Genomic DNA, 15,419 nt, shown 5'->3' with positions numbered 1-15,419 from the left:
GGATGGCCAAGTTCTGTCCAAATGTATGGAGCCTGCCATAGAAGCCCTGAGCTACCTCCATGACTGCCCATGTTAATTGATGGAATTTGTCCTTGGATTTGCCCCTTTAAGGGCAAAAAGAAATTGTGAATTTTTATATAATGGTATACAAAAGAAAGCATCTTTAAGATCCAAAGTAGAAAACCATTTTGTCCCCTAGGATATTTGGTATTGGGCTCATAGCTTCTAGTCACCATTTGCTCTGATGATAGAAATTTGCTTTAAGAAGAAAAAAGAAGGGGCATGACTATAAAGGCATTAAAACAAGTCCTTTAGGCTTCAGTCTGAAAGCACATACATGACAGGATAAAGCATCCTTAGCTCTATTTGACAACTGATCATGCAGTAATAATTCCATCTCATAGCCAGACTCAGGAATAATCAGGTAGGAAACAAAGAAACAGAACTGGGAAACTGAGTCAGAAAGATCTTACCTTAAGCAGAGGGTAAGGTGGTCCTCCCAGCTCTTGGCCCAGATAAGATATCCACCTGTGACAGTTCAGGAAGGCATCTATCTGAGTAACTTATGACATGTCTTGCAAATGGTGGGTTACTGACAGTGATCAGGCAATCAAATTCAAAACTCAAAAGTTACAGTCCCAAGAGATTTTATCTCTAATAGCAAATTCTACTAATTGCAGCTTAGGGCTACAATCATTATTTTTAAAAGTTTACCAGGACTTATACACATATGAGATTTTGTTTAATGTGTTTTATATATTTAAACCTATCCTATCATATCTCAAATAACACATTTCCAAATAATTTTACATAGACATAGAAATCATTTATCTGTTGGTAACATCTAAAAAACCCATAAGGTTATCAAACATGAAGCAATTATATCCAATAAATGAATAACATTCACATAGCATGTTTTAAGGCTAAGCATTTTTGCAGTCATGTGATCTACACAACAACAATTATTATTTCTCTTTACAAATCAGAAAACTAGGCAGAGATAAAATAATTTGCCATAAATTACATACCTAATACATATCCACAACTGAAACAAAGAATGGTGGTCTTACCAAATGCAGAGGCTGACTGGCTTTCTCACCTTACATTGTTCTGCTGGGTGCTGTCAGGGTATCGGGATTCTTCCCAGGCAGTTTCTGGAGAGAACCTGCTGAAGGCTGGGGTGACTGGTACCAGGATTTCCTTTTGATGGTAGTTTCAGGTGCCAGGGTTCAAAGAATGCCAACCATTGGGCCTTATCCCCACTTTCCCAAAACTAGGTTGGAGAGGTGTTTGGGCAAGGTTGTATGGGATCCCCATGGCTATTGCTGCGTCTCCTATTTCTACAGGGGAGACAGAATTTGAGTTTCCCTGCAGTTCTTTAGCATTCTCTTTTCTTAATCTGGTCTGAGATAAGAGTGATGCTATTCTTGTGGCAGTGCAGAGAGTTGTGGGAATCTCCTTTTGGTTGGAGGTGCAGGTCCAACGTGAAAAGAATTCAGGAACCCGAAATATTAGTGGCAAAAAAGGAAGTTTTACTGGCACTGAGAAGTCAGCTTTGATAGGAGAACTGACTTCCTCAGTGGCAAAATTCCTAGCAGAGAAATAAAAAGGTTATCATTGAGAAGAGAATGTCTTCACAATGGGCAAGAGTCCTGGTAGGCAGCTTTGTCTTTTATGGAAGTCTGAGGCTAAAACTTTCAGTTGAAAAGAAAGCCAATGCCCCCAAACCTAGATACTTGGAGTTTCAAGCCACTCAATATCAGACCCAGATCTCCCAATTGAATGAAAATCCCTTTGATAGTTTCCTGAATGAGAATCCGGCTACCAATACGGGGAGGGGGTGATTTACCTTAGAAAAGCCCATCCTGGAAAATATGCCTTCTTCTAGACTTTCTGGAGTCTGGGAGACCAGGAATCAAAGGGGACACAATTTCAGAGTGATTGTTTTACAGATTAAAGGGTTCACAGTTTCACCCCTGTCAAGAGGAGTTAGCAAACAGACAGGTGGTGGACTATATCAATCCTGTTAGCAATCCCCATGACTGAGATACACTCAGAACTTGGGGAATGCTGTCTCCCCTAAAAGCTATATTCTGTTACTTTCACTAATGAAATCACAGATCCAGTCTCTTTCCTCTAAGGAGTTTTTATTCTACTCAGGAAAGGAAAATTAAACAACAGTTTAGAAGGCCAAAGGACTTTATATGCATAAGGTAGTTTATGTTTTAATGTCAAAAGTATACATAAAGTAAGTGCTAATTAGGCTTCAAAGAGGGGTAGGATTTCTTTGGGCTAAAGTGGCCTGAGGAAAAATCTATAGAAAAGACTGGATCCTAACTGAGTCTGGAGACCATTCTTAATTTTACAAGTACATCCCTAACCTTTTGAAGCTGCTCTAATGGAGGATAAGTAACGTGTTGTTCCACACCCTCTCCTTGGAGATACTATCAAGAGTCTGAATATGAGACTGGGTTGACTATGAATCTGTCCCACTGTCCCTTTTGGAAGCTAATTTACTTCTTCCTTTTTTCTTCCTTTTCCTTTTATGGCCAAGAAACCATATATTACAGTTTTTGCTACTTGTCTTCCCAGTTAAGAAGCTTTTATTAAAAACTTGTTATGGTCACAAGATGTGAACAGAGAGTTGGATTCAGAAATATGAAGGTCCAAGTTCATATTTGGCATCAGATAAATACTAGCTCTGGGATCCTGGGCAAATCAGTTAGCCTTTTTTGGTCAGTTTCTTTTTCTGTAAAATGGGGAAATTAGTATCTATCTCACTGGGTTGTTGTGTGAATTGGTGAAGCGTAGCGCTTTGCTAATCTTAAATTGTTATGTAAATACAGGCTATTATTTATACTGAGTAGGTAAAAGGTTACCTCCAAGATGATAACACTAGCAGCTGGAGAGACTGATAACAATGTACTGCAGAAGATGAGATTTCAACTGACTGGGAAGCCAGAATGTGGAAGTAAGAAAGGGAACTATAAAATCTCTCAACAGTCACCTCAGAGGCCATCTAATTCAACTTCTGTCAGATTGTAGCTTTCAGACTCTTTGCTAACTAAAATGGTTTGTTAGTTTATAAAAAGCTATTATTATTATTTTTTAACTATATGTAAAAAACAAAATTTCATATTCCTTTTTAAAAATTGAGTTCCAGAAAGCAAGTAATTTACTACAGATTACACATATGCAGTCATGCAAAACATTTCCATATTAGCCATGTTGCAAAAGAAATCATACTCCCTCCCAAAAAAGAAAAATAAAGAAAGCTTTAAAAATATACTCTGATCTGCATTTAGACTGCAACAATTCTGTCTCTAGAGGTGGATAGCCTTTTTCAGCACAAGTTTTTTGGAATTGTCTTAAATGACTGTGTTACTGAGATATGTGTTACTGAGAATAGCCAAGTCATTCACAGTTGATCATCATACAATTTTATTGTTACTACATACAGTCTGCTCCTGGTTCTGCTCACTTCACTTGCATAAATTCATATAAGTCTTCCCAGGTTTTCTGAAAGCATCATTCCTCTCATTTCTTATGGCACAATCATATTTCATAAGATTGTTTTTTGCATCATTGCTTTACTTGCTAACACTATATAAGAATCTAATGAGATTGATTCTTATCAGTCTACTGGTCAGATGCAATTAAGGTTCTGTTCTACCTACCTATCTAGAATATTTGGACAGGTCAGAGAAAGGATATTTAACTAATTTTTTTCCTAGTTTGGCTGAGGTAAAAATAGCCAAAAAATTATGACCTTTTCAGGGAAATAAAATGCAAATAAGGGGAAAATGGATTTTGATGTCTACAGATTATTTGTATTTCATGCTAAAAATAAATGTACTCTCAGAAAGAATTATTTAATATTTTTAGACTTGCAGTGAATATATTCACACAGGTTTAGAGGTGAGTGTACATATATATGTATATGTGATGTGGACTATCTTTCCTTATCAGGAAGAAGCCCATCTGGAAATTACCAGATATAAACAATTTCCAGACTATCTTATTGGTATAGAGTGATTGTTAAAATAGAACTCCTTTGTCCATCCCTCAAACCTCTGTGTATTTTTAAACAACCTTCGAGATATTGATTAGCATATATTTAGAAAGGTCTGCCTGGTGCATTCAATCTTACTCCTTGATTTCTCCCACCTTTGGGCTCATCGGCACTTCCTCAAATCCTTGGCCCTCCTTCCCTATTGAATTTGCACCTTTACACCTGGAAAACCCCCAGTGCTATATTTCCTCTATAACGGATCTGTTTCTGATAATCTTTGCTAAGTTTTTTCAGAACTAAGTCCACTGTGAGGTCACTCCCTTCCTCCTCATAGTGCCTTCCCTCTAAAAGTGTCTTTCTGCTGCTTTTCAGCCAGCCTCTGGTTCAGATCACTGAGGGCTTTTAGTTATGTTAATTCAGCTATATTTAGCACAATAGGCCAACTCTAGTTAATTGAGAAAAAGATAGGAATGTTTTAAATTTTAACTGGTCAGATGTCCCAAAACTTTACCTTTTCAATATTTGGGGAGTGAAAACAACCCTAGAAAGCCAAAAACAATCCTATACTCCAATGGCCTCTTCCATTCCTATTCCATCCTCTTAGCCAATGCCCACAGATCCACGGTCCCAGAAAGTGGGGTCCACACCAGAAATGGCAAAACTTGATCTGAATAACTTTGATGGCATAGCCCCCAGTTTTTGCTAAGTGAGCCTTGGAGAAAAACAACCCTAAGAATTCACTAAAGACTCTGCTACAGAATAAAATAAGACTTAGAAAGTAGAAAAGGGGAGGGATCCCCTTACTTTCAGATGAAGGAGATAATGAAGAGAGGCCTTCAGATGAAGGCCAGTGGGTTTTAGAGCACCAAATGTTTGCTGGCCTCCAGGTCATAGCACACCTTAGGAGGAAAAATTATTGGGGAATTCATTTTGATGAGGTGCAAGAATTGGGGTGGGAGATCTCCTCTGGCTGGAGGCACAAGTCCTATATTAAAGAATTCATAAACGCGAAATTTGTGTGGCAAAAAGGGATTTATTGGCACTGAGAAGCCAGCTTGCTAGGAAGACAGACTTCTTAGTGGACAAGGAATATAGCAAAGTGTGGGTTACATTGAGAAGATATCTTCAACAGTGGGCAAGGTCCTATTTAGGACTTCTATGAAGATTCTGAGTTCATAGTTGTCGTTTATTAGCTCTCTGAGGCTTGGGGCTTCCATTCAAAAATCAATATTGACAATTGCCTCGGGCCTAGATCTCCAATTGAAAAGAGATTACTTATTTTGGAGTTTGAGCTACTGGGAGTGGTTCCAGGCTAATCTTCAACTCAATAGAGGGTACGATCATGTCCCTGGTCAAGATTGCCAACTGAATGAGACCACCCAACTGGGTTCCCTGAAGAGTGGGCCTCCGCCAGAGACCCTGAGACCCAGGAACATCCCCCAAAAGGGGAACAACCCCAAGGCTCACGCCAAAGATCATTTCCCCCCAAAAGATCTCAGTCCACTTTTGGTAAGGAGGAGGCCATGGGCTTTGAGCACCAAATGATGAGGTTGAGATAATAGTACCTAGTTTGAAATAACCATGTGACAAATTCACAATAACCATTCTCTTTGCCAAAAGGAAGGTTTATTTAGGAGAAGCGTTTACAGACACAATAAGAGACAAATAGACACCAGAAGTAGCAAATATGTAATAGAGTTGGGATAGCATATAGTTAGCTAGGAAGAAGACAAATTCCCCTGGGGAACTCACAATTAATCAAGAGAAAGGAAGTACTCCATGAAGTGAGAGAAAGCCATTGACTGGCAGGTTAGACTATCCAGAGCTAGCTAGAGTAAGGAGAAAGGTGCATTAAAAGGAAAGCACTCTGAGGGAGAGAGAGAAAGTGGGCTTAGTCCTGAAAAGGGCTTAGCAAAGATCTTCATCTTAACCAAATCTTTTATAGGGAAAATACAGCCTTGAGGGTTTCCCAGGAGTAAAGGTCTGAACTCAAAAGGGAGGGAGGAGAGGAAATGCCAGGGAGCTCAAAGATGGGGGAATCAAGGAGCCAGATGGAATGCACCTGGTAGACCAGGTGCCAGAGCTGTGTAAAGTTATGCTAATCAATATCTCAAAGGTTGTACAAAGATGTACATAGATTTGAGGGATAAGCAAAGGAGTTCTATTCCTATAATCACTCTATACCAACAGGATAGTCTGGGAATTGGTTATATCTGATAGTTGCCAGATGGACTTCTTCTTGACAGGGGAAGATAGTTCACAGTTCATATATGGTAACTTATTCAGCCATTCTCCAACTGATGAACATTCACCCAGTTTCCAGTTCCATGCCGCTACAAATATTTTTGCACATGTTCTCCAGTATTTTTAATAGGAATGGGTATTGTATTTTGCGAAATGCTTTATCTGTATCTATGGATATAATATTTCTTTTAATTTAGTTATTGATATACTCACTTCTGCTAATAGTTTTCCTAATACTGAATCAGTCCTGCATCAGTGCTATAAATCCTAATTGATCACATTACATGTGATATATATATATATATATATATACATATATATATATATAATGTATGTATATATATACACATACATACATACATACATACACATTATAGTGTGTGTATTAATAATAAGAATTAAAGATTTACTGCATACAACTTCCCTTTGTGCATTCCACATTCCAATCAGACTGGTCTTGATCTCTCCCTCTCTTCTCTTCTCCCCCTCTCCCATGCTTTCCCTTTCTACCTTTCTACCTCTCTTCCTTTCTCTCTCTTTTCCTCTCTTCCTGCCCCTCTTTTTCTGTTTCTCCCTATCTCTGTCTCTGTGTGTCTTTCTGTCTGTCTCTTACCCTCTGAGTTTGATTCTCTCTTACTTTCCCTTTCTTCTACCCCTGTACAATCATCTCTTCCTTTTTTATATTTAAATAAATTTGTATTGATAGCTTTTGTTTTTATGTGGCCCAGATTTCCCTATCCTTTTTTTCCTTCCTAAAGAACTATCCTATAAATAAATAAGTCTTTAAAAAGAAAAAGAAATAAATCAGCAAAATCAGAGTGTGTATCCCCCCAGTATGAAAACATATGCAGTGTCCCACACTGATGAAACTCCTATATCTAGAAAGGAATGTACAGAAGTGTCTTCTCATATACATGCTGCTCCTCATAATTTACTTTTTATTATTTTGTGGTTATTGGTTCCAATTACATTATTGTATTCATTGTGTATATTGCTTTCTTGGCTTTGCTTACCTTCACCACATAAATTCATTTAAGTAATTTCTCCCTCTTTTTTATTGATAATGTTCATCATTTCTTATAGCACAGTAATGTTCCATTCCATTCATGTGCCATCATTTGTTTATCCATTCCCTGATAATGGCAATGACTTTGTTTCCAGTTCTTGGCTAACACAGAAAGTGTAGCTACACATATTTTGGTGCATATGGGATCTTTTGTTTTATCAATTACCACCTTGGAGCATAGGCCTAGTAATGAAATCTCTATGTTAAAAAGATTAGGTAATTCCATATTGTTTTTCAAAATGGTTATATTGATTCACAGCTACAGCAATGTGTGTGTGCGTACCTATTTTCCCATTTCCACTCCAACATTGACTATTTCCATCTTTGTCATCTTTGCCAGTTTGCTGAATGTGAAGTGAAATATTAGGGCTATTTAGATTTGCATTTATCATATTATTAGTGATTCTTTCATCTGATTATTAATAGTTTGCAATTCCTCTTTTGAGGACTCTGTTCATATCCTTTGACAATTTATCTAATGAGGAGTGCTTTTTATATGTATATGATTTGTACTGATATAAGTTTTTAAAATTTTTATATATTTATATGTATATGATTTATGTTAGTTGCTTATATAATTGGATACCAAATGTTTATCTGAGATAAAACAAAAATTTCCCAGTCAACTGAAAATTATCTTCTACTAGAACATTAATTTTGTTTTTACAGAAGCTTTTCAATTTTGTATAATCAATAATTATTTATTTAACATTTTCTAATTTCATCTTTTATTTAGCTAAGAATGTTTCCTAACTAATGTTTCCTAACTGAATACATCTATTTTTTTATGATTTGCTCTTTAATGTTCAGATTGCAATTCTACTTTTTATCTCCACCTCTTAAATTTTTTTCCTTTGAGCCATAACCTAGGTATGGCTTTACCTGTGAATCTCTTATTTTTAGCTTCTTTTCTTCAGTGAGCCCCTCCCTTTTTTTCCTTTCCCAGCCTCTACAAATTAGAGGTGATTTCTCCCTCCTTCAATTTCATACCACTCACATACCAGCTTTCCTCTGCACTTTGGATATTCCATTTTAACAGTATAGATAATTGTTTACATGCCTTATACTTCTCTATTAGACTGAGCTCTGTAAAGACAGGGATTAAGTCTTTTTGCATGTTTTTTATCTCCAGTATTAACCTAGCATATTGCACACAATAAGTGTATTTGTTAATATTTATTGAAATATTTATCAGTGTCTGTTGATTTCAGAGGCCTATAGCCTCCTGTGGCAACAAAAAGGAGTATATTTTATTGCTGCTTTTAAGGGATTAAAAATCTAGTTCAGACAATAAAAACATCTCACAGGAAATACAAGAGAATAGCTGAGACAGATATAATATGGTAGTAGCAATGGTAGACTTAGAACATGAAAGAGATGGTTAGGGAGAGTAGGAGTCTAGGGTTTGTGTTGAGCAAATGGAGGAAAGGGTGGTGAAAATAATGTCTTTGATGATTTTGAGGACTGTTACTATGGAGAAAGAACAATGAAGACAGCTGAAGCTGGGGAGCTGAAGGAACTTAAGAAAGAACTGAAAGGTGGGGCTGACTACAAGTGGTTCGGCATAAAAATATCCACAAATTGACACAACCCTTTGTCTAGCTTAACATTCTGTAACTTCCCTAGTGAGGACTCAACCTTGGATCTTGCTTTATTCTTGGTGAGTCATGTCTGACTCTTCATGATCTTTTTTGGAGTTTCTTGGGGGTTTTCTTGGCAAAGATACTCGCGTAGTTTGCTGTTTTCTTCTCCAGATCATTGTATAAAAGAGGAACTAAAGCAAATAGGGTTATGTCACTTGCCCAGGATCACACAGCTAATCAGAGTCTAAGGCTAGATTTGAACTCATGAAGATGAATCTTTTTGACTCCAGAACTAGCACTGTGCCTCCTGGAGCTGGGTTCTAGCTACCAGATCCCTCCTACCTTACAGACCTAGCAATAGCTTTTGTGCTTTAGAACCTCCTTTCTGCTCTCTCCCTCTTTCAGCTACATGATTCATCAATTAACTGGCTCTTGGTTTTGTTCACAATTCTGATGCCCACTTATTTGTAGCTCAAACATTTTTTTTCACTCTTCTTTTTGTTGGTCAGAACCATGAACCTGGGATAAGAATACAGAATTGAAGGGGAAGGAGAAAAAGTCAGGAATCATGTAAAAAACAGTTGGAGGGAAACTTAAATAGAGAAGGAATGTGACAGGAGATTCTATTAAATCCTGTGAATTTTACCATCTTTTCTGTGGAATTAAGATTAGTCATTGAAGTTACTTCTAGGTTCAATTGTTTTTTAGTAATTTTAAAGTCTCCATTTATTTTTCTCTTGATTCCATCTTATTTGTTCTGCATCACTTCATACAAATCTTTCCATGTTTCTCTGGATTCCATGTTTGTCTTTTTTTATATTATAATAATTTTCCCTTACAAATGTAAGAGAAATGCAACAGTTTGTTCTGCCTATTGATCTGCCTGATCAATAGACATACACATCATTTCTGTTTTCTTCCTTCCTTTCTCCTTTCCCTCCTTTCTTTCTCTTCCTTCTTCCCTTCCTTCCTCTTTCTTTCTCTTCTTTTCCTTTCTTTCTCTTTTCTCTTCCTTCCTTTCTCTTTCTTTCTTTCCTTTCTTTTCTGCCTTCCTTCTTTCTTTCTTTCCTTCTTTCCCTCTTTTTCTTTCTTCCTCCCTTACTCCCTAACTCTTTCTTTCTTCCCTTTTTTCTCTTGTGCCATAGACGATCAGAGGTGTAGAAATAAAGGAGACTTAAAAGGTCACCTAGCCCAATTCTTTCATTTTACATTTCAGAAACTGGATTCTGAGTTAAGTGACATATCCAAGTTTATACAGATACAAAGTATCAGAGGTAGGATATAAGCTCAAGTTCTCTGACTTTGAGTCAGTGTTCTTTCCATTGTACATTTCTGCTACTAATGTTTCATCATATGGGACTTCTCTTTCTACTGTTGACCTCCTTGCCCAGAATAAAGATCACTGGGTAAATAGTGTAGTTACTTTTCTAGTATTTCTAAGATTGGTGGGACAAAGTCATGGTTCCAGTAATTATGTTTTAATGTGCCTGCTTTCTCATAGCTCCTCAAATATTATCTGTTTCTGCCATTTACCATTTTTGCCAATTTGATGGATGTTAGATAAAGCATCAGGGTTATTTTAATTTCCACTCAGCAACACTTCCCTTAGTCATCAACAGTTTTGGCATTTATAATCAGGACATAATTCAGGTTTCAATAGTGACTTACTATTTGTATGACTGTGGACAAGTTGTGTAAGCTCTGTCTGCCTCAGTTTTCTTGTCTTTAAAATAGAAATAATAATAGCTCCTATCTCTTGGGGTTGTCCTGAGGATAAAAAGAGATTATGTTCCTAAAAGGTTTTGCAAAACCTAAAAGCACTAGGTATTAATAGCAATAATAATAATAATAATGCTCTTTGGTTTTTTCAGTCTCTGGTCAAGGCTGACATGAGACAATGCAGTTGTGTGATGAGTATAGATCTTTAACCCATTGTTACACTAAAGAAAACACAAAAACAAACCTCACTTATTTCTTGTTCAAGTGTTGGAGGTAAAGTAAAATGTAATTTCAGTTACCTCTTATCAGAGAGGTGATGAATTGAAAATACTTTCGAGACTCCTATGTTGGTATAGTTAGATGATCATCAGTAACTGATCAAGAACTTGGTAATTTTCACTTTGTATTAAGGGCCTTCTTGCATTAGTCATGAATCTACCATATGAAAAGTTTCTAATAATTATTATAATAACATAATAATAATTATAATAATATATTAAGTATTGATCCTAATATAGCACTTCTTTATTTTGGACTCCACTAATTTGAAATTTATGAAAATTCAGATGTGTTAGGGGTGGGCCTGATGCTGCTATCCTCTTAGTTCATATTTGATGTTGGGACAAAATGAAGCAATCCTAGATCATTAAACAGTTAACAAAGGAGGTTAACTTTGGTCTAATATAGAAAGGATAAGCAACAATTACACTATGATATTTAGTATCTTATAGACCCAGCCCCAATTTTCTCTATTTGGAAATGTGTCTGAGCAGCAGGACAGAATATGGATCAGATCCAACTTTTTCAGACATTGGAGAGGCTTTGACTCCCCATGGGTGGGATGTTTTATGCCTTTAGCTGACCTAGAAATCACTTCAGAACAGCCAGAGGCTACCAAGAATCTACCTCAAAGGAGGCAGATCCTAAGGGATGATTTTTTTTGCCTTAGAGTAATCTACAGGAGGAGAAAGGAGGCAGCAGGAGGCATGTGACATGACTAGCATGGACCTATCCCAGATAGAGTGCCAAGACTAGCTTTGTGACTCTCTCCTAATCATTAATGTCAAAATAGCCACATCTTGGTGAGGAAGTCCCTGGGAGCTAATACAGGGGAAGAACTGATAGGAACTTGCAAGATTCCTGAGGAAGATCCTCAGAAGGGTGGAGGGAGTAATTATGGTAAAGCTCTCACTCTTTAGCCCCAGTAGGACTCAAAATTGAAAGATGTCAGACAGTGAGCTATCAGAGTGAGTGGATGATAGGGCAACCCAGCCACATAATGGAAACAATTCATATTTCCCAGAATGGGGCAGAAACATTTCCTACTTCTGTTGGAGAAGGTTTTGAATAGTTCACTTGAGAGAGGCACATTTTTTAATGTGTCACCTGACCCTTTTTCTTCTTACGTAAGTGTGTGATTGCATTGCTCGGTAAGTCACTGCAATCACCTAGTTGATCAATTGACAAATAATTATTAAGCATCTAATTAATATGTGTGAGGGGTAGATGTTGGGTGGTGCAGTGGATAGAGGGCCTGTCCTGGAGTTAGAAAGGCTCATCTTCATGAGTTTTAATCCAGCCTTTGACATTTAGTGTGATCTTGGGCAAGACACTTCCCTCTATTTGCCTTAGTTTCCTCTTGTGTAAAATGAGCTGGAGAAGGAAATGGCAAACCATTCCAGTAATTTTGCCAAGAAAACTTCACACAACTGAAACAGCTGAACAACAAAATGTGCCAGCCACTGGGGGGAAGGGAATAAGCATTTAGTAAATATCTGCTATGTGCCAGATACTGTGCTAAGTGGTTTGCAGATCTCAGTAGACCCTCTGCACTAAAAAGAAAAGGGTTTGCTAACAGCATTTTTTAGGAGAATACTTAAAATTGCTTTTGGAAAGTGTTTTCAAGTATTCTTAAATATAGTTCTTGTTCCATTTTTAGCATGAGGAATTTTTAACTCTTAAATTTTAGTAATTCAACTCATAAATGGTTTAGGAAAAACATTTTTTTCATTTACATCTTGTAGCCCATATCTTCTATTTTTGGGCCAGAAATAATTCTGTTTTGAGAGAATAACATTTAATAAATGAATCTATAGCTACTACATTAAAAATAAAAAATAGATTAAAAGATACTTGTAAGGCATACTAGCTTTCATGGCTTGAGAAATTTGAACTTGAAGGATTGATCTTGAAGTACTGTGATGTGAATTTAAATCCCTCCCATGCCATTTTCTACCAATATGATTTTAAGCATCCTTTAATAGTCTTGAGTCTAATAATCTCCCTTACTTTTAAGGTGATATTGAGTACCCATGAACAATTGATTTTTTTCTTATTGTTTAGATCTGACTTTATTTTGTCTTAGCAGATAGATTTCCAAGTATTTTCTTACCTTTAAGATGAAGGATGTTGGATGAATTCACTTGGTATATACCTTCCACCTTTAAATATATGATCCTGTGATCCTTCCTCTCTTTTTCTCTTCACTCTTCCCAAACAACAATACTTCCCTACCTACTAATGGTGTCTAAAGTTGGAAACTAGGATAGAATATTTGTGCTTTCTAGAAAAGATTGAAAATTGTACTATCTTTTGGGGGAAGCAGGGAGAGGAAAAAAGGTGGAAATAAGAATAAGTCTATTCAACTTAACAACATAAATTCCTAACTTCCATGTAAGGTATTTTCTGACATTAAAAACTGTGTGCCTTTATGAAATTTAATGTCAAAAAGTTTCCTTCGTTATATACTATATTTTTTGTATCTTAAATGGCTTCATTCCTTTTCTGCCCTTAGACTTAGTTTTGCTGAAATATCACAAGAACACAGAGATATCTTCATCTCATGTTGGGATGCTAGAACTTATTCTCTGCTTGTAATATAATGCTTTGTACCTAATATATGCTCAATAAATGTTTGTTGAGGGTTATTAAGGATAAGGAAGAAAGTACATTTGAGAGTGTGACACATTAAGCTCTGTATAAATATGATTCACACATTTGCAAAATATTCCTTAATTTTAGTCAACATATCCAAAATGGGACTCATCATTTTCTCCCCCAAAGTTCCATTTCTACCAAGCTTCACTAATTTCTTTTAGGACACCACTATCTTCCCAATCAAAGAAGAACCTCTTCTTTCCAGTCACAGCCCTCATTATCATTTGCCTAGACTAACAGGATTTCTTTCTGCTATATTCTCATCTCCACAGTAGCCAAATTAATTTTCCTAAGACATTTGCCCTGCTCAAAAATAGTTTGTGGTTCTCTATTTCCCCTACAATAAAATACAAATTCCTTCATTCTTCCTCTTCTCTATATCTCAGGATGCTTGGCTTCAAGATTCAATTCAGAGACTGTCTCTTGTGTGAAGCTTTCCTGATTCCTCTCAGTTTTTAGTATCCTCTCTTTTCTGACAATACTTTGCATTTACTTATCTTGTGTGAATTCTATCTCATATCATCAATATAACTTAATCTTTCTGAGAGCAGATATGCTGACCTGAACTTATGTCTGGAGTGAGGGAATATTATTTTGAAAAAAAAATTGCCTTAGTATTTTCAAATGGTTAAACATCTTAGTGTCACTGTGGAACCATTTGGATTATTTATGTGAAAATTGTTTGTAAAGGTGCTAAAAAAGAAAAAAGGCAATAGCACTTCAAGGATTACAAAGTACTTTATAAATATTGTCTAATTTCATCCTCCAATCATCACCAGAAGGGTTACTGCTATTGTGGGTGTTTTTATTATCTCTATTTTACAGATGAGGAGATCTGGTCAAGTCTGAGCCAGGATTTGAACTAAGGTCTTCCTAATTGCAGAGTCTAGTTCTCTGTCAACTGAGCAACCTTGGTGCCAAGAAGTTGGTAGACTTATTAGCCATATTTATATAGACATAGAGCTTTTACAAAACCCTTTATAGTCATGTGTAAATTAGTGTACAATTTAGTTCCTTATTCCTGGATAGTATGAAGCATGTGGACATCAACAACTTTGCTGTAATAAGATCACCAAAATGTCAAATCAATGGAAAATACTTCTCTTGCACAAACATGAGTTTTTAGGTATATGAGGTCACATTTTATGCACCATGGGAAACTATGAACCATATGATTTCTAAATCATTCAATCTTTTGTCTTCTAGGATTTTTTTCCTGGTCAGGTGGGAAACTCAAGTTACAGAGTCCAAGGATGAACATTCATCGATCCAGTGAAGGTGACAGAACAATACGCCAGGAATCTAGCTACTTAGTGGAAAATATCCCAGGTTCATCCCAAGAAAAAGAAGAGAATTGTCTGACATCATCCTGCTTGCAAAATCCTAACCTCTCCGTGTGTCCCAGGAATGATGGTATGGTAGCAAGACCTTAATTATCTTAGTTCTGGGTGCTCTCTGGCATTTGATGTGGTGTCAAGAAGGGCTTTTTAACTTGTGGTCATACTAGCTGGTAAGAGTACAGAATTATGACAATTCTCCATCAAGTTTTGTCTAAACAAATACCTAAAAGATACAATTAGCTGAAGCACAAGTGATTTTTTTCCCCTACTTGTTTTATATATTCCTTTGTTAGCATTCTAAGCTCCATTATGCTTGTGTAAATTTGTACCCAGACAAAAGAAATAACTGTAACCTATTTTCTAAAATCAGCATACCTCATAGAAAGACTAGGTGTAAATGATGGGAACTCTAAACCAGCTTGTGACCTAAACTAGCTTATTCTCAGAAATTCCTGGAATGAGCCCATCCTGTTCCTATAATCATATAATTGGGTCAGTTCTTCCAGACTGTCCTGTTT

At 36.6% G+C, this 15,419-nt stretch overlaps 1 protein-coding gene across 2 annotated transcripts in view; it reads left to right on the top strand.

The window, feature by feature from the left end:
• Positions 1-15,419, top strand: part of KCTD20 (potassium channel tetramerization domain containing 20) — a 76,401-nt gene that overhangs the window by 26,032 nt on the left and 34,950 nt on the right. For both annotated transcript variants that reach the window (XM_031964975.1, XM_031964976.1), the window contains exon 2: positions 14,768-14,974. In XM_031964975.1, coding sequence (XP_031820835.1) covers positions 14,815-14,974 — 160 coding nt within the window. In that variant the 5' untranslated portion in view covers positions 14,768-14,814. The remainder of the gene's footprint in view (positions 1-14,767; positions 14,975-15,419) is intronic.

The sequence above is a fragment of the Sarcophilus harrisii genome, chromosome 4 (genome assembly GCF_902635505.1).
Source record: "Sarcophilus harrisii chromosome 4, mSarHar1.11, whole genome shotgun sequence".
Lineage (NCBI taxonomy): Eukaryota > Metazoa > Chordata > Mammalia > Dasyuromorphia > Dasyuridae > Sarcophilus > Sarcophilus harrisii.
Note: the sequence above shows the minus strand (reverse complement) of the source record. Positions and strands in the feature narration are given on the sequence as shown.